The sequence below is a fragment of the Triturus cristatus genome, chromosome 4_1 (assembly GCF_964204655.1).
Source record: "Triturus cristatus chromosome 4_1, aTriCri1.1, whole genome shotgun sequence".
Lineage (NCBI taxonomy): Eukaryota > Metazoa > Chordata > Amphibia > Caudata > Salamandridae > Triturus > Triturus cristatus.
In genome coordinates this window covers 884,475,725-884,500,037 of record NC_140585.1, presented here as the reverse complement: position 1 = coordinate 884,500,037, position 24,313 = coordinate 884,475,725, and the positions used below count along the sequence as shown (strand labels likewise).

The 24,313-nt window shown below is 40.2% G+C and overlaps 1 protein-coding gene across 4 annotated transcripts in view; it reads right to left on the bottom strand.

The window, feature by feature from the left end:
• Nucleotides 1-5,052: 5,052 nt before the first annotated feature.
• The window catches only part of TMEM209 (transmembrane protein 209), a 269,726-nt gene continuing 250,465 nt past the window's right edge, over nucleotides 5,053-24,313 (bottom strand). For 3 of the 4 annotated variants that reach the window (XM_085653621.1, XM_085653623.1, XM_085653620.1), the window contains 7 exons: nucleotides 24,033-24,129; nucleotides 23,690-23,815; nucleotides 17,402-17,499; nucleotides 13,159-13,273; nucleotides 12,920-13,017; nucleotides 9,938-10,011; nucleotides 5,053-6,902 (listed from right to left, as the gene is read on the bottom strand). In XM_085653621.1, the coding sequence (XP_085509747.1) occupies nucleotides 6,845-6,902; nucleotides 9,938-10,011; nucleotides 12,920-13,017; nucleotides 13,159-13,273; nucleotides 17,402-17,499; nucleotides 23,690-23,815; nucleotides 24,033-24,129 (666 nt within the window). In that variant the 3' untranslated portion in view covers nucleotides 5,053-6,844. The remainder of the gene's footprint in view (nucleotides 6,903-9,937; nucleotides 10,012-12,919; nucleotides 13,018-13,158; nucleotides 13,274-17,401; nucleotides 17,500-23,689; nucleotides 23,816-24,032; nucleotides 24,130-24,313) is intronic. The other variant, XM_085653624.1, reaches the window with a different exon arrangement.

Sequence of the window (24,313 nt, the reverse complement as noted above, 5' to 3'; positions counted from 1 at the left end):
TCAATTTATGTGCCTCTCCTTTTGTTTTTTCCCTGTCCTGGTGTGGTTCGGACTCCCGCATATGGCGAGCTCATCTTGAGTGTCGCCATCGCCCCATCACTTTCTGTTCTCCTCTCCCCCTCAGGTATGTTGTCTTCAGTCATCCTTTTGGATATGTACAGTCTCTTCTTGTCTTTCCCTCTCCCTTCTTCTCCCCTGTTATCTCTTCTGTCCCTCTTTATTTATTGGTTGTACCTTTCCCTTCTCTTTTGTTCCTTCTCATTATCTCTATCCCGGTACATGCTTTTTCCATTTTTTCTTTTTTGTGCTTCTATGTTTCCCTTTTTGAATTCTCTCTTTTCTTTCATTTTCTCTTCCCTTCTATCTATTGGCATTCTTTTCCCTCCTTTTGTTCTTACGGCTTTTCTTTTTTCATTACATTTTTACTGTTTTTTACATTCAAAGTTATTTCTTGGAATGTAAAAGGTTTTATTAATCCTATTAAGCGACAGAGAATACTTTCCCACCTGGCTTCTTACAATCCTGATTTAGTTATTTTACAAGAAACTCATCTCACTGAAGCCGAGTCGCTTAAGCTGAAAAGAGGCTGGGTGGGTACGGTCCTATTCTCCCCATCTTCCAATAAAAAAAAATGGTGTTGCTATTCTATGCCACAAGAAACTAAAATGTAAGGTTGTATCCCAGGATAATGACACTGAAGGTCGATGGGTACTAGCGAAGTTATTAATTCTGTACCTTTAACTGTTTTGAATGTTTATGGTCCTACTCAACCTGATTGTAATGTCTGGCCTTTAATTACAACGAAATGTTTCCAACACAGAGATACCATGTTTATTTTAGGTGGTGATTGTAACCAGATTGTTGATCCGTTTCTTGATCGCAAGTCATCTGTCCGCTTTATACCTCACAAATCCCATAAACAATTCCTTGACACTATTTCACAATCGCATCTCATTGACTCATGGAGGCTCTCACACCCTGACACTTTAGACTATTCCTTTTTCTCTCCCCCTCATGTTTCTCTTTCTCGTCGTGATTACATTTTTCTCTCTCAACCTCTTTCCCAAAATCTCTTATCCTCTTCCATTGAACCCATAGTTGTGTGATCATGCTCCTATTATAGCAGATTTCGACCTCCTCCCCTCATACCCTAAGTCTTCTCGCTGGCGGTTCACTAACTCTGCTTACAGACCCTCTTTTCCCTTCTTCTTTTCTTTCCTTTGCCAACTAATTCTTTTCACTTAATTCTGATCCTTCTCTGTCCCCCTATCTTGTCTGGGATTCTTTTAAGGTGACGGCACGAGGATTCATTATTGATTTTGTTTCCAAGAAAAAGAAACTCTTTCTTAACAAACGGAAAGCTTTGTTGGCTCATATTAAGTCTTTAGAACATAGATTTTACACTTCTTCTACCAATTCTGTCTTACCAGATCTCATACGTGCTAAACTTGAATTTAACAAATCTACTACTGATAATGCTTCCTCAGTTCTTCTTCGAAGTAGTGCCCGTTACTACGGTGGTCTCAACAAAGCGGGTAAACTCTTAGCTAACTATCTCAAATCGCGTAAGGAGCGTACTTCTATAGATTCTATTTATTCTTCAGATAATCTACTTGTTCACAAAGAGCAAGATATACTTACCCAATTACAGCTTTTTTATCAATCCCTTTATACTCCTGAATCCCCTCCTTCCGCCTCTTATTCAATCCTATTTTGAGAAACTTCATACCCCTTCTACTTCACATCTCAATTTTCTTGGCCTTGAGCGCAAACGTTCTCTTACTGAACTTGATAGCGCCTTAAAGACTCTTACTAAAGGTATGTCGCCGAGACCTGATGGTTTTTCTGTCGAATTCTACATGCATTTCTCTGATCTTTTACTTCCTAAACTTTTAACACTCTTTTAATCATTCTTCCTTTCTGGTAGGGCGGCAGGTACTTTCCATGAGGCCACGATCTGCCTTATCCCAAGGAGGGTCGTGATCCTCAATTTTGTAAAAATTACAGACCGATATCTTTAGTAAATGTGGACTATAAATTATTTGCTAAATTGCTTGCTCTTCGCTTGGATCCTCTTATGCCCCATCTCATTGGTAAGGAACAATGTGGCTTTGTTAAGGGTAGACTTACCTCGGACAACTCTCGTCTTTTCCTCAACGTTCTAAATAAAGTCTCATCTCTCTCCATCCCTCTAGCTGCTATTTCTGTTGATGCTGAGAAGGCATTTGACAGAGTGGATTGGTCCTTTCTGTTTGCTGCTTTACGCTGGCACGGTTTTGGTCCTAAATTCATCTCCCTCATTTCCATACTTTATTCTGCTCCCAAAGCTTCTGTTCTAGTCAACGGTCATTTATCCCCTTATTTTCCTCTTCAGCGCGGTGTCCGTCAAGGCTGTCCTTTATCTCTGCTTCTTTTTGTTCTAGCCCTTGAACCCTTTTTGACTTCGATTCGTAATAAGGTATCCATCTCTGATTTTCCGTATGGTAGTAATCAATTGAAACTCTCTGCTTATGCAGACGATATACTTTTATTTATCTCTGCCCCGACTCATCTGTTCCTGCCTTATTATCGGAATTCAATTCCTTTTCACAGGTCTCTGGTTACAAGATTAATTCAGATAAAACGGAGATTCTCCCCCTTACAAAATTCTGCCTTCCTCATCATTTTTCCTCTACTGGTTTCGCCTGGAATTCCTCAAAAATTAAATATCTGGGTATATGGTTCTCTAATTCCATCTCCTCATCCATTCAATTTAATAGGTCTGCGGTCCTTTCCCGTATTGATAAATCACTCTCCTCTTGGAATCCTCTTTATCTCTCGTGGTGGAGCCGGCTGGATTCGATTAAGATGATGATATCCCCTATCCTCATATATATCTTTTCCATGCTCCCTGTACACATATTTAAACGTCTCGACTCCTGCCTTTCAAGATTCCTATGGAAAAATAAAAAGTCTAGGATTGCTTTAGCCTCTCTTCGTAAGCCGAAATTGAATGGTGGAGTTAATTTCCCTGACTTTCGCCTCTATCATAAATCCTTTTCTCTACGTCAAGCCTCCAGATGGCTTGCATCAGAATCTTCTCCTTTTACTCCTCTCTGGCTTTCTATAGAACGTACCCTACTTTCTCCCTTTTCTCTTACTGAGGTTATACATTTTTCTACCAAGAATTCATATACTTCCTTTCCCTTATTTAAATATACCTCTTCCCTTCTGAGACCCTTGGTCCAATATGCCCCAATTACTCGCAAATCCTTTTTGGAGACCCCCATTTGGCATAATTCGCTTATTCTCCTAAACAATAGACCTATTTGTTGGACTTCTTGGAGATATATGGGTTAAGCAACTCTTCGATGGACTTCTTCCCTGCTCATTTCCTCGTTTTCAACTCCCATTTCAGTGTCCTCAATCCTTTTTACGCAAGTTCTCCATTCTCATGGCTCTTATTCTCGACGTTTACTATTCTCTTCCTTCCTCATCTTCTCCTATTGACCCATCTACTCTTATCTACCTAAAGCTTCTCTTATTTATACATTTTTCTCATCTCCCAATCCAAATCGTGTCAAGTCTAAACTGGAACTTGCTTGGGAGTTAGATTTGGGATGTGACTGGTCTGTTACTCTTTGGGATAAAATTTGGTCCAGATCTCTAAAAATATCTCGCTCTGCTTCTTTGACCCAATCTTTGTTTTTTCTCTATCATAGACTATATCTCTCCCCAGTTTCTCTATCTCGCTTTTCTATCTCTAAAGATTCTAATTGTTGGACCTGTGGCTTCCCTGGTGCTGACCTTCTCCACCTCTTCTTTCTATGCCCTCCTGTTGCTGCATTGTGGGATGAAGTTTGGTCCTACATATCTCGTCTATTTGCAATATCTATTCCCTATTCTATACCTCTTCTCTTTCTAGGCAGCCTTTCGATTCCTTCGACCTCCTTCCACACTGCTCTGGTCTATTAGATCTTATGCTTGCTCTGGCATTCCAGCACATATCTTTTAATTGGGAAATTCGCAACAAGCTTTCTATACAATGTTGGTGGAATTCTTTGTCACCTTCATAGACTTGATGTGGCATTTGCCTCCTCCTGCACCCCCACTCTCAACAGAGATCTCTTCTGGTTACCCCTTACATCATACCTTGATCGCATGGCCTTGAAAAACAATTCACATTTGTCTTCTGAAAATTTTAAACCTCCTTGAATGTTTTTTGCTCTGTCCTCCCTTTCTTAGTTTTTCTTGCTTCTCCTAATATTGCTATATTCACTAATTAATATGTTTGATTTTCTTATTTGCCTATTTACTATGTCCTTTTTCTTCATATCTCCTTTGTAGAGCTTTCATTCCCTCTTTTCCTTTTACCTTTCCCCCTCTTGTTTCCACTTCTTTCCTTCTTACTCATAAAATTTTATAAAATGCTTTTGTATTTTTGCTATGCAGTATTAACCTTTTGGCATTTCAGTTATGTATTGGATAATTTTGTTTGTAATGGTTGGTATCTCTATTTTAACAATTCTTTTCAATAAAGCATTTCAAATTTAAAAAATAAAAATAAAGCCCTAATAAAAATACATACATATATCTGTAAATACAGGGGCTTTAAGTGAGCCCCCTTCATACGCTGGTCTGTTCAAGAGTCCTTCACATTTTGCTTCTGTCCACCAGAGCATTCAGCATAGAGGAATGGTCAGTCCCCTGCAACCACTGGCACTCTTCATTGTGAGTGATGGCTTCTGGCTTGTGCACATGTGGTAGACATCCACTTCAGTTCCAGCGCTGGTAGGCCAATCTATGCTTTAATTCACTGGATTTTTATTTAATTTTTGGGATAGGTTCTTTCACTTTTTTGTAAACATATGCACACCACCTTTAGACTGCAACATTTTTACTTTATTTCTTTCACACTTTTAATGCTTACTGCACACGTCTGTAAAAATAAAATAAATAAAAACATTGCAGGCTGGCTAAGACAGTCATACTAACTTTGCCAAGTCTTTTTTAAGTGGTCCCTCTACATGTAAAGCTCCAAAGTCTAGAACAAATGCACATTTAAACAGCGTATGTGTTAAAATACCAACATTTAATAATGGCATCAAGGAATTCACCACTCCCCATTTATTAAAAATGCTTAACAAATGAAAATGTTCTTGAACAAGGAATGCAGTGCGTTGTGCTTGAGTGCAGTATACAATATAATGGAGGTATTAGTTCACCAGCAGCTTCGCTGTAGTTTGAGTCAGACATACCTTGAGGAAATACTAAAAAGAAACTAAAATCCTCCACGTAGTCCCTTCCAAAACAAGGGACTGACTTCTTATCAATAATTTCACTCGTTCACATGCACTCCTAAACAAACTGAACACTGCCCAGTAATCTGGAACCAAAGTAATCCTAGATTCTGATGCTTGTGATGCTGTTGAACGCAGGATTTCCAGATGATTAAGATGAACCTCACAACTGCTAGTAATAGCTTGAGCTTTGTTTTCACAATAATTGTGTGTAATGGTAGCAGTCAGAACAAAACATATGCAATGTATTTTTTGTTCTAAGCAGGGATTTTAGTGAGATGTGGGGCCTACCTGCATACCGTCATGTACACTCAAATTCTACATTTCTGCTTCTGGTCCCATTTAAAAAAGGGTTCAGAATAGGTATTTTTATAACATGTGACTAGATCCCATTTCTGCTTAAAATATGCTTCGCCTGAAAAAAAGCAAGAAAACCTATCTACAAATAAAATACATTGGTAACACTGAAAAATTATATTTGTCGGCATTTCATCCAGACATTTTCCAAAAATGTATTCTCAACAACACCCCCTGGAGATCATAGTTCCATGACTAACCATATTTACACAAATCCTATTTCTCTGCAATATCAAAGCATAGTAATATCAAAACGGTTTCCTTTTGCAAAGCACAGCGGCTTAAAAAAGAACATCCCAATAAATATCTAAACGGGTAGAGCCGTAAATAACAAATTCCTTTAACAAGCCTCTTCCAGTGATTCTGCATACTAGACCGAGCATACAAAAATACGGACCGAATCAATCATGCACGCTGGACTAAATCTGCACGGAACTCCTCCAAAGAACAAATGGCTGACACACAAATTATAGTCAGAGTACCCAATGAAGGAGCACACCAACATGGCACCTGCCAAAATGGGTTTCTAGGAGCAGGAAGGTTGGGAAAATGTCGACGATGTATAACTGTTTTTAATACAATTAGGTAAGACCTGTAACAAGGCACTTGTATTGAGAATAACATTTCTAAGTGGTGACGTCAAAGAGCTGGGGCTCGAGGTGCACTCAAGCACAAGTTATTTTTCAATACCCAGCACCACCTTGCCAATAATGCAACTCAGCCTATGATCAAAAACATTCTTACACCCCAAAACTGAAGAGATGTTAAATGGTGTCCTTCACATAGTCTACTCCAAGCACCCAGCTGTATGAGGCTATCAGATAAGCAACTTTTCATGAGCCAGATTTATATCATCAAAATCCAGGGCAATGAGAGGAAAAACCCACTAACATTGCTTGACGTTTTCGCTATCCAAGCTTATCTATTCTCCACCTACATATTCATGCAGAAGCATGTGGAAGGAAGGAAGACCTGCTGCTGCAAAGAGATTACAGGGTTGTAGATGTTCATGTTTCTTGCTCCGGTTTGTTGGTGGAGAATATCTCCAAAACTTAGCAGAGAATTGTCCCCATTGTTGGACCAATATGGCCGTTAAGAGTTCAAGTCCACAAGACAACATGTAGTCCAAAGGCTTCATTGACTCGTCAGTAAGAGAAAGATCGACGGCGGAGTCTTTAAAACTTGGATTGAGGAAGATGTCAAGTTATTTAATAATCTCCAAAAATCCACAGAATGTTCACACCAGATAAACCAAGGTTAACTCGCCTGTGAAAAGAATACAAACAGTTACATTAAAAAAGTAGTTCATACATTTATTCTCATATAAAACTTCTGCTGCTACTAAGTTGCTCATTTCAAGCAGATGTCCACTTTATGGCCTGCATATTTTCCAGTTACAGCCTGTTAGGAAAACCTGAAAAAATCAGTCTGAAGCGTGTAGTGTTGTACTCACTTGCTTCACACACTTCTGCAATGTAGTGTTAGGTGCAGATATTGTATGTTTGGTTTTGAGGAGACTCGTGATCCCTTCCTGAAACCCACAGGGTACCAGGACAAAGACTCCTCCTTAGAAGAATGGTATTTATCTGGTACAATATTACCCCCCTTAGAATGTAATACTGAATGTGTGCCCCATTAACACCCCCCACCCCCCATCAATAGGTCTGGATTGCATTTGCAGTTGTAAGGCAGATCTACTGGTTTTGCTAAAAGCCGCCTGGGTGTGCAGAATTTGTTTTTTGTGGCAGCAGGAATAGGGGAGCTTCCACATGTGCCAATTCACATCTGCGGGAAGGCGGCTGAGTGTGGTCGCTAGACGCCAAGGGGATATTACTCTAATGAAAGACTACAGGACCATCACCCTGGCTTCCCTAGCAATTAATGTTTTGCTGTAAAGTGAACCAATATGTCTAGCAGTGAAAAAAAGGATTGCTTTTATGTACAATGCCTTTTACCTGAAAATAATAAGACAGTTGTCTTATATTTATTAAGATTATAATTAATAAAGATAAGTTGAGGGAATTAATATCTGGAGGAAAAAGGACCTGTCGACATCATTTGGACATTGGTGTGTGAAAACTGGAACAGGTGGAGTACTGGATATTAATTTTTATTTCTAGATTAAATTAGTCTGATCGTATTCACATCATTAAACAAAGATCCCTCTCAGTTATGGATGGGCCACTTAAACAGATTGCATGGTGGTTTATGACCGGCACCCTTACTCCAAAGCCATTAAGCTTTGGCATTCTACTCAGCAGAATTTGTAGTTCTGGGTAAAAGAAGGGATTGACCTAAATTTGCATGTTTGCTTTTAAAGCCTGCTGGGTTTTCCAGAGAAAGGCATTTAAGAGACATCATCTAGAACTCTGGGCACCCTACCAGGTATTTCAGATACAATAGTGGAAAGGATCACAGCTACTGGGAGTTAATTTAGCAAAAAAAGAATGGGAAATGCATGCCATACTAAAGGAATTAAGATCAGTAATCTGGCAAGTATTGGCTAACTCAAAATTTCTTAGGTTCGCCATTTCATCAAAGGGCAGAAAATATGAGAAGCTTTCAGCCATTTGCTGGGAAGCTCGAATGTCTGTTTTGCTACTTGCGTAGCAGCTCTGAAAACCAACTGATGTGTTAATTTTTTGCGGATGAGAATCAATTTGAGGGTTAAAAATGTCATTCTATTAGTTGGATACCACAAGAGTAGGTCCTTGGACATGCAATACATTACTGAAAATGATTCGGTTTCACGGACTAGAAATAGGTTAGGTTAAATTATATCATTCCAATTTTTAACTAAACTCCCAGATCATCTCCTACTGAACTCTCGAGGATGAAGTCCATCACAAGTGCAGGTGCAAGGGCTTTTCTGAAAACCAATGGAAAATGTCTTTTTTGTGACCCAATTAAAATGAGTATTATACATTCTACAGCTGATTGAGCTTTACTTTACCTTTGAGGCAATGACGTTTGTTTTTTTGGCCATTGTTTTAAAAATATGGATTAAATGTCTGAATGCAGTTGTTGAGTGATTTAGAGACACGTCGTTTGTGGATACTGCTTTTACACTCTTTTCAAGGGCTAATAAGACTAGAACGCTGTGACGTAATGTCTAACTATGAATGAAATGTATAACTTTGTGATATACTAAGTTCAATAGACAATGTTTGGATACACTTTTGTTTTAAATAAAAAGATAAAAATAAAATGCAATGTTAAACAACCGATTGTGGCAAAAAGATTTTTTATTTTTTTATTATATTCCTCACTGGCTTAATTAAAAGCAATGGCACAAACCAAGCCACTAGTAGGAAGAGGCTGATCCAAAGCCCCCCAAAAAGCACAAAAGGCTTGCTTTGCCAGACCTAAAAAGCAATACATCCCTTATACAAGTTGCATGGATATAATACCTAGAAAAGCCAATTTTAGAAACACCCAGTTCGAGCGCCATTTGTCCGCACTGATGCTTCCCAAATAAAACTTCAATTTTTAATGTCTATTTTTGTGGCTGGCAATTAATAACTACATGTATCAAAACATCGGCAGAACAAACTCTTTTTAGTGGTTAATATCACAGTGAACATTGTGGCAAATTGATCAACAATTTTACTGGATGCAAACAAAACTAGAGACGCAACAGAATCCCAAGCCATTCTTTCTAAGTGGAATGGTTTTCAGGTTAGTGATATGTTGTCAGGAAGCAGTGGTGAAGCTCCATTTCTTAACATCTCAAAGAAATGCTCTCAAGTTCCATGGGGCCATAATTTGACCTATAGCCATCACTACAAGTCTGCATCCCACTAAAGTATCAGGTCAATAAAACTTCATTTTAGTACAGGTTCAATAGACAAACTACTTCTACAGTAGTGGAACTCAACATATCCTACACGGGGAAAGGACACATAGGTTAAAGTGATGTACCGGGTCATTTTGGTATTCTATTGCGTTAGTAAATATAGTAAACAGTGAAGGTATAGCGTATATACCTTTAGTTAACTGCATACAGTGATAAGTAATTGGAAATACACAGAGTCTACAAAAGGTATGCTTATAACCATTAGGTGTGTGAAATTATCACAACTGCTCCACTGGCAGAACATGTTTGTTTTTTAATTCAACTGTGCTCTTCAAGTGACTAGACGTAAAGCAAAATCCTATTTGGCACAACTCCTTTACAGGGCTTTCTGGCCAAATAAAAGTTTTCTTTGTTTGTGCACCAGCATCTGACTCACTCGCTTGTTTACTAATAAAGGGTAGAGTTTGGGGGCTTGATGCAGCGCAGCATTGTTGTAAATACGTACCCAAGCATTCCAGATTCTTTCGTCTTTATGATGAACAAAAACATAAGCAACGTATGGAACATATTGTTTCTGCCCTGAAAGAAAAAATAAGCACAATTAGTAAAGGTATTTAGAGAGGCCATCTGGAACTCTGGGCACCCTAAAGAGTATTTAAGATACAATTGTATTGTATTGCAATTGCATTTATATTGCGCTTACTTCCCCTGAAGAGGCGTTGAAGCGCTTTTTGGCAAGTAGCACGCTGCTTTGGAACCCAAAAAGGATTAGTGGTCGATTAGTATAGTGAAATTTGAGTTCATTTGAGCGGTGGACAATAGTGGAAAATGGTCACCGTTACTGGTAGGTAATTTAGCAAAAAGGGAATAGGAATAGGATGCAGGCTTCCCTTCATCAAAGCATCAAGATTCATATGGAGAAAGAAAGCCAACACCAAGGAATTATAAAAACCTAGCTCACGCAAGACAGAAAAAGAAGGCAACAAAAATTGGCTAATCAGTGGAAACATTAGTCAAAAGTAAACTGGGCTACTTAATGCATACAGAGACTTAGAAAATATAAATGATCAAAGGTCACACCAACTCAAGCAGATTGTGAAATAGAAAATCTAGAGTTATGACTTTAAATGTCGGAAATAGTCATTATAAGCTTAAAGGTTGTGACCAAGAATGACATGAAAACAACAATGTGGCTACTGGCCCAAAGTTATGAGGGTATTCGGCAAACGGAACTGTTACTAAGATAACCATGCTTCATGCAGCTGTAAAACATGCAAAATAGTTTTGGGAGTACTGAATAAGGAACAAATATTTTTTATAAAACCGTTCTGCTTATTGAGATGACAAATATAAACAAATGGGGTAAAAATCCAGGACAAACCAGTAGAAAAGAGGATTCACATGCAAATCTAGGGTGCATTATCCCGACTTCCCTCTATCAAGATGTTCTATTGCAGAAGCCATGCATACACAGAACACGTGATTGTGCAAATTCTCACTACGCAATAGGTTTATTTGCTTTAGACATTAGAAGTAAAAGCTCAGAATAATGTAAACATATTGAACAGGCCTCTTAAAATGTGTCTCCGTAAGCCAAAGAATGACCCACACCCTACATACTTAAAGATGAGCTTGCTCTGTGTCAGCAAGTCAACTGCATCATACTGATGAGATTCAACGGAATGGAATGAATTTGTGTTTGATGAACACTTTTGAGAGATGTCAATGACATTTAAACTCATGTTGCCTACTGATTATGGATCTGAACCACAAATAAAACTAAAATGAGCAAACGCATTGCAAACACATTTGTCATTGGGTCAGCTCATTAGAACAGGACCTTTAACTTCCCATCAGGTAAGGTGGTAATACAAATAGGACAACTGCTTCAAAACGATGTAAGAAGCCTTCTCTTCTCTCTAGAATAAACCACATTAACAGGTATTCCCCAATGAGCACTAGTCAGAATTATCAGCTGTACTACTTTAAAAACAAATTTAGAATTTCAATACCACTCCTGAAACCATAATTGTCCCTTAAAGCCACCCCGTGCCAACACTCAACTTCTAAAAATCCCTTGCCATTCAACAGTTGTAAGATGCAAGCACCACCAATCACAATTTAGAACAGATTAAGGAAAGGAGCTCACACCGCTAAACATTTTGTAAGAGCTGTTTCTCTGAATGGATCTGGATGGATCTGGACGGCTTAGCACTGCTAGCAGCACTGAAACTTTCAGATGCAAAAAATACGACGGATTACCAAAGTCTTCCTTTCGAGACTTCCTCGTGTCGAGTGCTACTCTAAGCATCATGAAATGCTTCAAACTGGTACTTGGGAACCTAGCCTTTTAGATGTTTTTAGGCCACTGCCCTTCTCAATGTACTCCGGTAACCTGTGGAGTTTCACTGGGATCTGCAGTTTATTCCCATATATTTAGTAATTGTACTCATCCTTTGCATGAGCTACTTCTGTGTGAGGCTTTACAACAAAGGGTGAAAAACCGTTTCAAAACATACTAGTTCTAAAACTTCTAAACAAGTAGCTGCACAATATCCTGCTTGATGCGCAGATAAACCGGCTAGGTTAACGGCAAAATAATTCTCATAAAAATACATTACATTTTTCCTTGAATTCACCTACTTGACAGATCAACACACATAAAATCGAGTTCAACACCCAACTCACTAAAGAGGGGCAAATGAATAATATAGTTGCATGCCAGTCAGCTGCCACCATAACAGCTTTAACTCTTGTTGATCTATTCTAATTGTGCTGTGTGTATCTTTTGTGGTTTTAATTAACAGATTAAAGATTTTGACTGACTGAATAATGTAGTAAAAAGCTTAACCTTTAACGTCTGTCAGTCTCACCCGATCTTTCTTACCATAAAAACTCCTAACAGCTACATAGCAGCTGGCTTACAAACAGATTATTCCAATTCATTAACTCAAGGTTATTTCATAAACTTTGCAATCAAACAGCACATATCTTTTTCGTGCAATCAAAAGAACACAGCGATGCAATCCTGAAATGCCTATGTGGGGAGCCCACTGCTAGAACGTATTGTTAATACTCGAGCTATATAGGCTCACTGATCAAAACACCCAAAAATAGAACAAACAAAATCCCTAGAATCTCTGACATATTAACATTTCCCCAGATTTCAGGAGTCAACCGTAGGAGAATTCCGTTTGAACAAAATGCATGGCCAAGGGAAAAGTTCTAAAAATTGAAAATAAAAAGCTAAGTTTTGACAGAGTTCCCAGTGACTCTTCTTTATACTAAAGTACATGTACTTAATCTCCAATTGCTTGAAAGAGTATGTTTAAGCGAGCAGTGCCTGGTACATGTAAATACCTGGAGAACCTTTTAAATGCTTCAAGATGACATTTCCCCAGAGCACTGAAATGTCAACAATCAACACAGCACATGTACAAAAGTCTTTACAAAGCATGCATTTGTGAAATATGTAAATGGACTGTACCTTAGGTAGGTTGTAGGCATGTCGCTGGTAGATCAATTCGTAGTGTGGAGGATTGATGCCACTTTGAAAGATGCAGAACACGTTCTCATTTGTGGTATCTGCAAACCAAGGTACAGTGCAAACAAACACAAACATGAAGGTTTTAAAGGAGCGGTAAACTTCCAATTGTAACTCTTCAAACGTTTACAGACTCAACCCGTCTCCCCAAACAAAATCTTTGTGCTCAGGCAGTTCTGTACCTGGTTTACCAGGAGTCTGAACAAAGTGCTGAGAAGTGAACGTTTTCCCATCTGGATACTTTGGATGAGGGGGTAGTCTGGAGTCCAAATAAGTGCAAAATATATGCATTATGATCTTTGGAAGAAAAAAAACACACAGAACATCGTTAGACGCACAGAACGTAGATGAAAGGATTAAAAAATTACACGTAGCACACACTGAATCCAAACCCATTTACTTTGGCCAATAGACTGGTCTAGGCTGTTACAAGTGGTGTACCTGAATAATTTATTTTCTGACAAGCAGAATGCCGGACAGATTGTGAAGAAACTAAAAAAATGGCCCAATGCAAATAGTCTAAAGAACCAACTCATCACAGGTAATTTCCTCTCCGCTACTAAAAAGAAAATACATTAAAAAATATATATATTTCACTGCCCTCTGCGCTTCTATTATGAGTCAATGAGACCCAGAGGGGTTGACAGGTTTTCCTCTAGAAACAAGTTCACAATGTACAAAAGAGCATGTACTATGTGTATTGAACTTGGAGCGATATATTGGCCCCGGGATGTACTGGTTCACCGCCTCTCAACATGGGAATCTGTCTTGCTTTGCACCATATAAAGTGGCAAAGAAAGGGGTGTCTGCATTGCATTATTGTAATCATAACCATCCACAAGCAGAATGGCCAGGACTGTACAGGGACGAGCTCCATCTCTACCTCATTTAAGGAGAGATTATCCAGGGGAGGAGTGAAAAGGATGGATCTAGCCCTTGTGGGTGGGGGAAGGTAGTTTCACAAGCCACTTTCACAAGCATTCTGGTCCTCAAGATGCAGCTCTTAAGTGTCCAAAAAGAAAAGCACTCCCCTGCAGAATGGAGACTAAGTGCAATTTTATGCCTGGACATAGTTTACAAATTATCAAAAAGTGACCATTTCATGGAGAGTTCCATAATTTATATAAATGGCCCAGCGCACAGCATAACCTTTTGCTGCTGGTCATCTGATTGCCTGGCTGGACCCATATCTAGCATAATGGCAGTGGTCGTTTCAGAAGCTTCCTGAAAGATGCTTTGAATGACTCCTGATGTTGAGAGGAAAGGAGTCCAAGCGGGTTTAGAACTATACAATACTCTCCCACTTTAGTCTGACTTTAAAACTAATCTGGAGGAGCAGAGAGCCAAGAACATAGAACAAGCATTGGCATAGCCATTAGGTCTTGCCTTTTGGACCTTATAAGTGCTTAGCCATGCAACAGTTGTTGTTGCACAAAGGATATTGTGCTGCATAACTAAATACTTATAAGGTCCCAATATCGAGACCTATTGGCTATGCCAATGCTTGTTTTAATTATAGTATTTGTGCATAGTGCGCGCTTTGGTTGTTCTTTTTTTATCTACAATACTGATTTTCTTGGGCAGAACAGGTGGGCTATTTTCTTCCCCGCTCGCATGGGGCTTAGCTGTGTCGGTGGTGAGGAGACACCAATTTTGGGAGATATCAGCATCCCTGGTCCGCGCACTTCAGTGTACTTGAGAAGGGCTCAAGACATTAGGTTAAATAGCTGTGAAACCGCGGATTTACTGAGGGGATATTCCCACGGCAGGGACGTCTGTGGAGGCTATGTGTGCCAGAGGCACGCTCTCATTGGCAAAGGTGTCCGGGAGCACGTGCAGGGCTTCCCGCCCTTACAAACAAACCAGCTGTGCGGCAATGAAGCACACCTACAAGGGCAGATATCAGCGCCATTTTAATTGTATGCGGAATGACGACGCACTCTGATTCGTTTTTAATTATAGTAGCTGTGCACAGTACGCGCGCTTGTTGCTCTTTTTAAGTACAATATCGATTTCACTGGGAAGAACTGGCGGCCTCTTTTGTCTCTTGTACTCACGAGTCTTAACTGTGTTGGTAGTGAGAAGACATTAGCTACGGAGATAGCAGCATCCCTGGTCTCGTTTGTGGAGGGATCAAGACATCAGGTTAAACAGCCAGTGTGAGAGGCTTTCTAATGAAACATTGTAAAATAGCAGCCTTACTGGGTGGAGATATGCCCATGGTACGGACCTCTGTGAAGGCAGTTTTCAGAGTAGAGCTATCTCTAGTTAGCTTCCTGCCCTTACTTGGCTGCGAGGCGCGCGAAAGCCAAGCTCACTGCACACGTCCACGCAGACAGCAGGACATGGTGCTGGCTGGAGCTAGATAACTACTGGCCATTAACAAGGGAGGTCTGCCGGGCTGGCGCGCAGCGCGCGCGCATGGCAGCGTGCTTTCACTTTAAACTGCGATTAAAGTGAAAGCACGCTGTGAAAGCATGCATGTTTATCAAGATGGCGGCGGGCTGTCCACTCTCCTTACATGCATGCGCATGCTGTTAGGTTTGGACAAATGGCGAGAGCAGACATCTTTGTACATCCCTGCGTGAGCATGTAAGGCTTTGGCAGAATCGATTGCAAAAGGTCTCTGACGAGAGCAGCGCATGCGCTGCTTTTGCCAGGCGAGACCTAAAAAAGGATGCGGAGAGGAGGTGCTCTGGATTTTAGGCTGTGAAGCAAGGCACAAAATGATTATAATAAGGCTGGTCTTACAAGGATTTATGAACCAGACATTGGCATCTAAATTTGATTTACTGCCTTGTACCAACAAAGTCTGCAACGAGATGAGAAGAGGTGATCACTTTTGTTTCCCTTTGAATCCAACCGCGCTACTGATTTTTGTACTAGCTGTGAGAAGTGCAAGGTTTTATTGGGGATGTCTAAAATCCATATTTATACACCATTGTCTGTATCCACAATTCTGGTTAGAGACCCCAGTGCTTCAAGCCTCTTTCCAGTCCCTAAGGATAATTTTTTGTTGAGCTGTCCTTCCAATTTTCTAATGGGGTTGTTTCCATGGTCCTATTTGAGGAGCGAACTTGCTATTCTAATTAGTACTTATGAAGTTCAATGAAGGAACCGCGAAGGAGAAGGAAATGTTATCTATACTTCTAGTGTCTCCATAATGTGTACTATTATTCACTGTATAAACATCCCTCCTTCTCGTTAAGAAATGGTATGGAAAAGTGAGTGAGTAAGATCCTTTTAAGCTTTGAAAATATACTGCTTCAGACTATTATGTATTAAGGTCTGACATTAGAACAGCTGGCCCTTGCATGTGGCAGTGTCAAATTCATCGGTAAAAAAGCTGCTGCAGTCATAAAATAAAAAATCTTAAACATCCAAGAATTGGAAATCTAAAGTTGGAAGGTTACCAACTTAAAATATGCTGAAAAACTATTTGAATCACCATATTTGGCAAAATGTAAACATTCACTTTAACATATTTTTAGTTCGGCTGTAAGGGCTTCGTATTTGTACAGTGCAGATCCAGCTTTAAGGCAGAAGAGTTCTGTACAGGGCAAAGGTAAAGACACTCAACAAGTGATTGGACGGTTAGAGGGGTCTGTACATTCAGATTTTTGTTTAATTAGGGAGTATGCTAATGCTCATTTAAACCATTGTTTAGTTATTTGCACTTTGGTATTTTGTTTTCAGTACAATTCTTACTGGCATTAATGTTTAGGTATTATAACCTATAACTGCCTTTCTGACCCACTTTTCTGTTTCCCCACATGTTTCTCCTCAAAACAAGAGTTAAAAAGGCTGTCACAAGTTTTCTTTGCAATACACTGCTTTCCTGTTCCCGACTAACAGCATTTTCTATGTCTATTAACATCAAAGAGTATCTAGTAATGGAGAGCTGCCATGTATTTCATGCAGTGATGAGATTGTTCATGCTCCCGTCACGAAATTACCGAGAACATGAGAATATGAATTATCTTTTGTGCCTCAACTGCGGTGTCTTTTACAGCCTAGGACTCGAGTAACAAGCGCGAAACCTAGATTTTCCAGCTCTTCTGTAACACCATTCATTTAATTGCAAAGGAGTAGTATAGCAGATCAAAAGTATAACATTCCAACATACATATCCGTGCAGTCATAAGGCATTGTCCTCATTCACTTCTTTCCATTTTCATTGCTACGCTGATCCCAAGAACTTTAGTTTAATTGACTATCTTGTATCTGGATTCCTCGTTGGATGGCCAAGCTGTAACTCAAAAACTGGGCAGCATGTTAGGAGCACAATTTCATCCTCAGTAGAAACTTTGTGAATCGGAGAAATCGCATAAGGAAATACCCTTCATTACAAAACAGATCTTTATGCTTTGAACAAGAGTTAGATATAAAATGAAAACTTAAACCAGTAAAACACAAAACACATACTGCGGAGTCTGTGGGTAGATCTGTGTCCCATTTGCGTCCTTTGAATTCGCCTCCGGCATTCCACCGGAATGAGCTCATGCATCCTCCCTGGGAGAGCTCTAGAAGAAATGCAAAAGTTACCCAATTAACCTTTCCATCATGGGAACCTTTACTAAACTCATGAACTATGATAATCCCTGCAGATGTCTGGGATTCCTAGGAAACTCTAGAGAAAACCACCTTCTAAAAGCACATTTATGAATGAGTGATGCATGATTAAACAATCAAAAAGGAACATTCAGGGTAAAAACCCACAAACTCAATGTTCATTATTGAAAGAAAGAATTCAAGAAGTCGAGGGAATATGCAGTAGTGCTATGGAGTGTAAATATGGACAGTGTTTTTCAGCCAGGCTGACATCAAGTACTAAAGCAGTATCCGTTGGCATACAAGAGGTAATTTGTGAAATTCACAATGTGCAGTAGGATCTTAGAAACTGTAGGAGGATTTTAAAAACGAGTCAATTTCAGAGTCTGTTCTAGAGTTGAATCGAAGGCAGAAGCACAGAGCGAATATACACATAAATCCCTAGGAGCTGCTCCATAAAATTCTGCAATGGAGACGTGCCCAAGTAAGGCTCCGGAAGCTCTGTTCCAAATGTAGAATGGACCACGGGCTTCTCTGGATGGGGTTTGGTGGCCTTTTGTAACATGTCACTCTAAAAGTGACAATTTAGTGGGTAAAGACCTGTTTGAAGGTCACTAACCTTGTACACATAAAATTGTAACCAACAAAAAATTGTTTACATTTCCAAATTTGCTTTGTCATACCTGCGGTGTGAAAATACCTTTCTGCTGGAGATTAGAAATTTCAAAAATATACCAAAAGCACTATAGTTTGATCTACATGGGAAACTGACATCATATAGACATCAATGTGATTCTAGTGATGGTCATGGCTGGTTAGATTTGCACTTTTTGGAGATGCGCTTCTTTGGCATACTACTTGAGACTTCATAATCCGATAGGCCTAAGCATCCCTTGAAAAAGGTCCTCCATTCTTTTACATCCCTGATTGCTCAGGTAGAATATTGTTGTCCTACTTGGCATTTGAATAAACACCAACTTTTTCTTCATTGCAGACATGACAAATATACCAAAAAATACAATACAGGGCTGCCCTTAAACCAAAGAGAGAAGGGGAATGTGTGTCATAAAATACCCATCATGGATCGTTCACAAACACTGTTTATAACCAAAAGGACACAAGTTAAGTATACTTTGTGCATAATATATCGGACTGGCAAGGAATTCAATTGAAACTTAGGTTCATAAACCTGGAGGGAAGCAGGATGTAAGCACACATTGCTCTTATTCAAAATCAACTTTTACTGCCAACCTACTGCGTTGCATACAGAATGCCGGTATATATGTACATTTAACAAGTTGCCATAAAAACTATAGATGGATCAAATTAGACATACTAAAAGAATCCGACATATTTCAAGTACAATACATTTTTGAAGTCATGGTACAGTTAAGCAGACGTTACGATAACATGGCCTAAGAAACATAAACGGTTACTTTTAGCCGGGTGATTCCCGCTAGTAAATACTTCCTTAGGAAAAAATAAATTCAGGATCACTTTAGCTAGAGGCTTCCCCAGAGGAGTCACATTTTGCAGTTCATATATGGACACATACTGCTCACATTAATTTCCTTACAACAAAGATGTTTTTTAATGCTGGGTCCAATTTGCGTTCGATACCTTTGAGAAAAAAATTCTCAATGTTCAAAGTCTCCTCATCCTGAACAACAATGGAAGTGGCAGCTCCCATAGGCTTTTGTCAAAGACACCTTCACAAAGAAGAATCTTCAGGATAATCCTTTAGGATGTTCCCGCTCTTAGAGCTAAATTCCTACCAAGGGTCGTATTAAGAAAAGGGTGCACTGTCCTAGCTTTAAACAGGTGCACAAGGTGCAAAAACAGGGACAGTGTACCCATGCTGCCTTGGGGGCAAAGGATTCCGTGAAATACAGAGGCGTGATTAACAGATCAGGCGGCATGCCGCTTGCAATTTAAAGAGGGACAGAGATCCCCCTGCAAGTGGGTGCAGCAATTGACAGCACTAGCCTGCAGGGGATATCTAGAGGGGTTCCATGGGCTCCCCTTTACAAACTTGAAAGCTGCCTTCAGGAGGCGCACTGACAGTGTGCCACCTTTTTGTGGTACACCGAGTGTGCCTCACTTACGGCCCATGTCTGCCCCCGCTTCTAAAAAAGGCACGAGCGTAGAGACAGATCCCTAATTTGCTTGGGACCATGCAGTCATGCAAAAGAGGGAATACCCTCTGATGATGGCGCTAGTGCTACATGTACGCCAGTGCAATCAGAATTACAGAAGGGGGCCGCACAAACATCTGCAGCCCCTTCGGTTATACCATTGTGACCCAGGGAGCACAAGGTGGGTGCACATGCCCTTTGCGCCCCGGTACACATTGTATGATATGGGTCCAGATCTTCTAAGGTCTACCTTGACATGTTCAGAACAATTGGATATTCACCAACTGCAGAACTGGTAGGGAAGTACAGGAAGCAAAGTGCATATGACTCTTCTGCGATTTTGTTACATTTCAAACATTAAAACGATGGCAATTTTGTGGAAAACCGCTGCAACAAAAATAAAGTTATTTCACAAAAAGGTGCGACAGTTGTACCCACCAGCCAAAGCTATTGAATGCTGCGTTTTTTCAATCAAAGGCACCTACTGAATTTCGACAAACAAACTGTAAATAGAATTAGTAAAACACTAAAAATTCCCTGCCTCAACTTTCAAAACCAGATCTAAAATGTCAGCATGGCTAGCCTAAAGAAACATTGCATTTTTACACTCAATCTGTAACATCCACTCACCATGTCAATGTTTGTCGTCTTAAATGGGAACATCATCAGTCCCAGAGGCTGCTACCTCTAATATGTATAAATTTTGATGGTTTTCAAAAATGTTTTCTCTTGTATCAACGCGGAGGAAGCTTGCACAGTTAATAAACATCACTGAAGAGCCCATGATACAAAACATACATACTGTGAGAATGTTAAGGGGAAATGAAGTTCCAGCATACATACACAACCTGAACCTATCTAGAAGGTAATACCCATTAAGCTGCAGCAATTCATCTGAGAAGGAATTATTCCTCTCTATGAGGCAGAGGTACAGACACGGTAAGAACAGGCCAGAGAGTTTCATATCATTCAGCTCATTTCAGCTGATTTTTAGAATTTGCTGCCCAGCACAGTAGGATCACTGCTGGATCATCGCATTGAAATGCTGTGTCCTTCAAGAGTATTCTACCGCAACTGTTCATTTTACTAAACCAGACTTACACTAAATTGGTCTGGAAATCTAATTCAACCACAAGGGGGAATAGTACGATGCTTCTCAGACATAGCATAATGTAATGGATAATTAGCTTATTGATTATCTTCAGTCACAAAGTCATACAATGGGTTGTGGGCGCTTACGCAACATGAAGCGCTACATGTGCTAATAAAATTTGAACATATTATTTAGTCAACTAGAACTAATCAGATTGTCCAAATGCACACAATGGTGTCTGGCAAAGAGAAGGCACAGTTGTACACTAGTGGCCTTTCTACATCAGGAGTTAACTTAATGGAAATAAACGGCTTACATGTAGGGTAAAAATAATTTTATAAAAAAGAAAAAAAAAAAACACTAGCCCACTAAAATCACTTACTAGCAACAAAGTCCAACAGGATACTGCTTTTATGTTCCAGGATTTTATTAATTTTGTTTTCACTGTCATGACTACTTAATGCTGAAAGTTCAAAAAGTCTTCAATAGACCTACCAGTGCTGGGCACTACAATCCCATCTCTAGTCTACAGTTCTCCTACAACACTTTGGAATGAGCAGTTACAAACAGATCCAAATCCCATCTGGACCCAGAGAGATTGCCAGTGGTTAGACATACTGCAAGCATCCCTCCCATCATCATTTGTGTGTTTGTCATATCATGGCGTAAGCATTACAGACTGCTGGCCAATGGCAGAACATGTGTAAGAACTCAACCTTCATTTCGGTATAGATGAAAGTCAAAATGGTCTACGGGGATTTCTCAATGTTGGCTCTATAAGTACAATTAAAAATGGAATCGGCAGAGATTAAAATGGTAAACCTGTTTCTAAACTATCAAAAAGTTTAGCATTTGGGTTATTTGCTTTTGTTCATAAGGAATGCAAACTTTACATGCAACCTTTTCAGTGGTCTTGGAAGTCTTACTTTTGCACTACATTAGGAAGCATTACTCAGAGAAGTTTGTAACTTCCGGTGATTTAAAGATATTTCAAACCATTTTTCTGTCTAATTTTCAAGAAAAGACTTTGGGCCCGATTTAGCTCTTGGTGAATGGGTTACTCTGCATCAACTGCGACGGATATCCCATCTGTCAAAATATAAATCCCATATGGTATAATGGGATTTATATTTCGGCAGACAGGAAATCTGTCACTGTTGTGACAGAGCAACTCGTCCACCAAGATCTAAATCAGGCCTCAAGTTTCAAAAATATGTGAGGAAGGGACCTTCATCAAGATGCTTCTGTATATGAAATAAGTATGTTTTGATAACTGTAGACACTAACACCAAGTTAAGTACGTAAAATGTCATTTTGCCCCCCAATAGCATTGTTGTGGATCTAACCATGAAGAGTTCACCTGAAAGGCTCTTGCCTGGAAGATGTCATGCTAACTGAAGGATTTTCTTGTTTTTCAGTTAGTTAGTGTTGCCCCAGACAGACTGCATTTTTTTAGGGGAATATAAAGAGGCTGGGTATGCACATTCTATTGCTAAAGTAGTGCTTTCCTCTGAGAGAAGACATGGCTAAAGAAAGCCCGACTTAGCCATTCTTTAATTGTTCTAGGTTACTAAAGTTCCAAACACTCATGTGAACTGTTTTAGATTTATTTTTTTTAAACTGCAAGACAAGTGCTTGCCCAGAGGTGATGAGAAAAAACAGGCAGAAGGTGCTCGAAGGCTGGGGCGTTATGAATGTTCCTTGATGTTATCAGATTTAACTTAGGGATACCCAATTACATCCATAACCTACAACTCATTTTTTCTAAATAGGTGGACAGCTCCTGCAGCAAAATAGGCATAATTTAAAAGTGAAAAATTTTCTAGGATGCAACACGAGATATTTTCATTGGTTACCAACTCTCAAAAACTAAGGGGCCGATTACGATGGCGGGGGGCACTAGGTCCGCTTGCCATCATAGCGGTGTTTTTGGTCTGCCCGCCAGACATGCGGCGGTCCAACCACTGCGATTAGGATGCGCCCGCCAGTATGGCAGGCGCATCCTGGGCTTTGCACATTGCGGGCTGTGCTGCTGGCTGCAGCACAGCACGCAATGTGAAAAGTGCTTGCACAGCATTCCCCTGCACTACGTGGCAGGCACCACAAGGTGCCTGCCACTTGGTGCATGGAAATGAGGAGTGCAGAGACACCCCCCCACACAAGGGGGGCTCGCAACGGGTCCCCCAAACCCAATCCCCGTCAGTCTTTCCATGGCGGCATTGCCGCCATGGAAAGGCCTTCCTAAACCCACCTTCTGGTGGATGGTGCCTGCTAAGCACCGCCACCATATCAGGGACCCTGCACTGTCCGGCAGGCAATCAGTGCGATTGCCTCCGGCGGAAAAGCAGCAGACGGACTTTGCGTCTGCCGTGATACCCACTGCCATCCTAATTTGGCGGTGGGTAATGAGCCCGGCAGTCCTTCCGTCATCACAATGACCCCCCTAAACTAGAGAAACAAAAGGTGTGCTTTCAAATGGCAATATCTATACAATACAGCAGGGTCCACCTACACTGGTTCATGAGGGCTCAAAGCCATGCTAGCTTCAGAATATTACACCAGATTAAATTACATGCAGAGACTAAATCGGAATCATTTGCACAGTTAGTAGTCATTCTGAAAATGTGGTATGGATAGGACGACCCTTGTTGATGTACATCAGACAAGCCTACAGCGGTCAAACAATACACTTGGAGGATTTTGTTTGGTTAATGAAAAAGAACACACTGAGGTTTCTTTTATATTGTCTCTCGCGTGCTCCTGGACACTTGATAGAGGGCGATTAATTAAATCAAATACACCAATGCAAACTTCAGATGTCCAACCGTATCAAGGGCACCCAACAGGTGCCCTTGATACGGTTCTTTGTAGAACAGATTATCTGATCGGAAAAACACAATTTTTAGAATCTCATTTTAAGTTTATACAGCTTACCTTTGATTCGTTCAAACAGGTACTCCTGATTGGGGGTCACTTCCAAATACTGCACAATCGTGTTCAGTGTGGGGATGAGAGGCGCTTTAACCAGAGCTGCTTGCTTCAGACTGCTTATACTTGCTTCTGCAATGCAACACAAGCAAACATCACTGGCACCGACATCAATGATGTATACATTTTAAACTATACTCAGTAAAAAGCAAAGGTGATGGTAAGGGGAGGGGGGAATTTGAGATATTCCACATGATCTCGTTCCAAACTTGTAATATTTCTGAGATGAAAATCTGTTATGTTAAACATACTGACATTTTGCCAAAACACAGTAGTGACCACTACATACCTCCAATCTTTAATTCTGGACACCCCAGTCTTCTCATCTGGGCGTTCACCGATTCAATTTCATGGACGAGAGGGACCAAAATGGTCTCGCTAACCCACTACAATAGACAGAAGGCACTGAAGTAAGACTGAGGCTATCAATGAGAACCACCTGGATATAGGCACTAAATGAAGGATGAAAAGTACAAGTTACTCACCAGAAATGTGACTTCTAGTCCATATTTATCCTTCCTACAGACTCATGGGGTGTCCTGACAGCAGACCGAGGGAGCAGACTGGGGA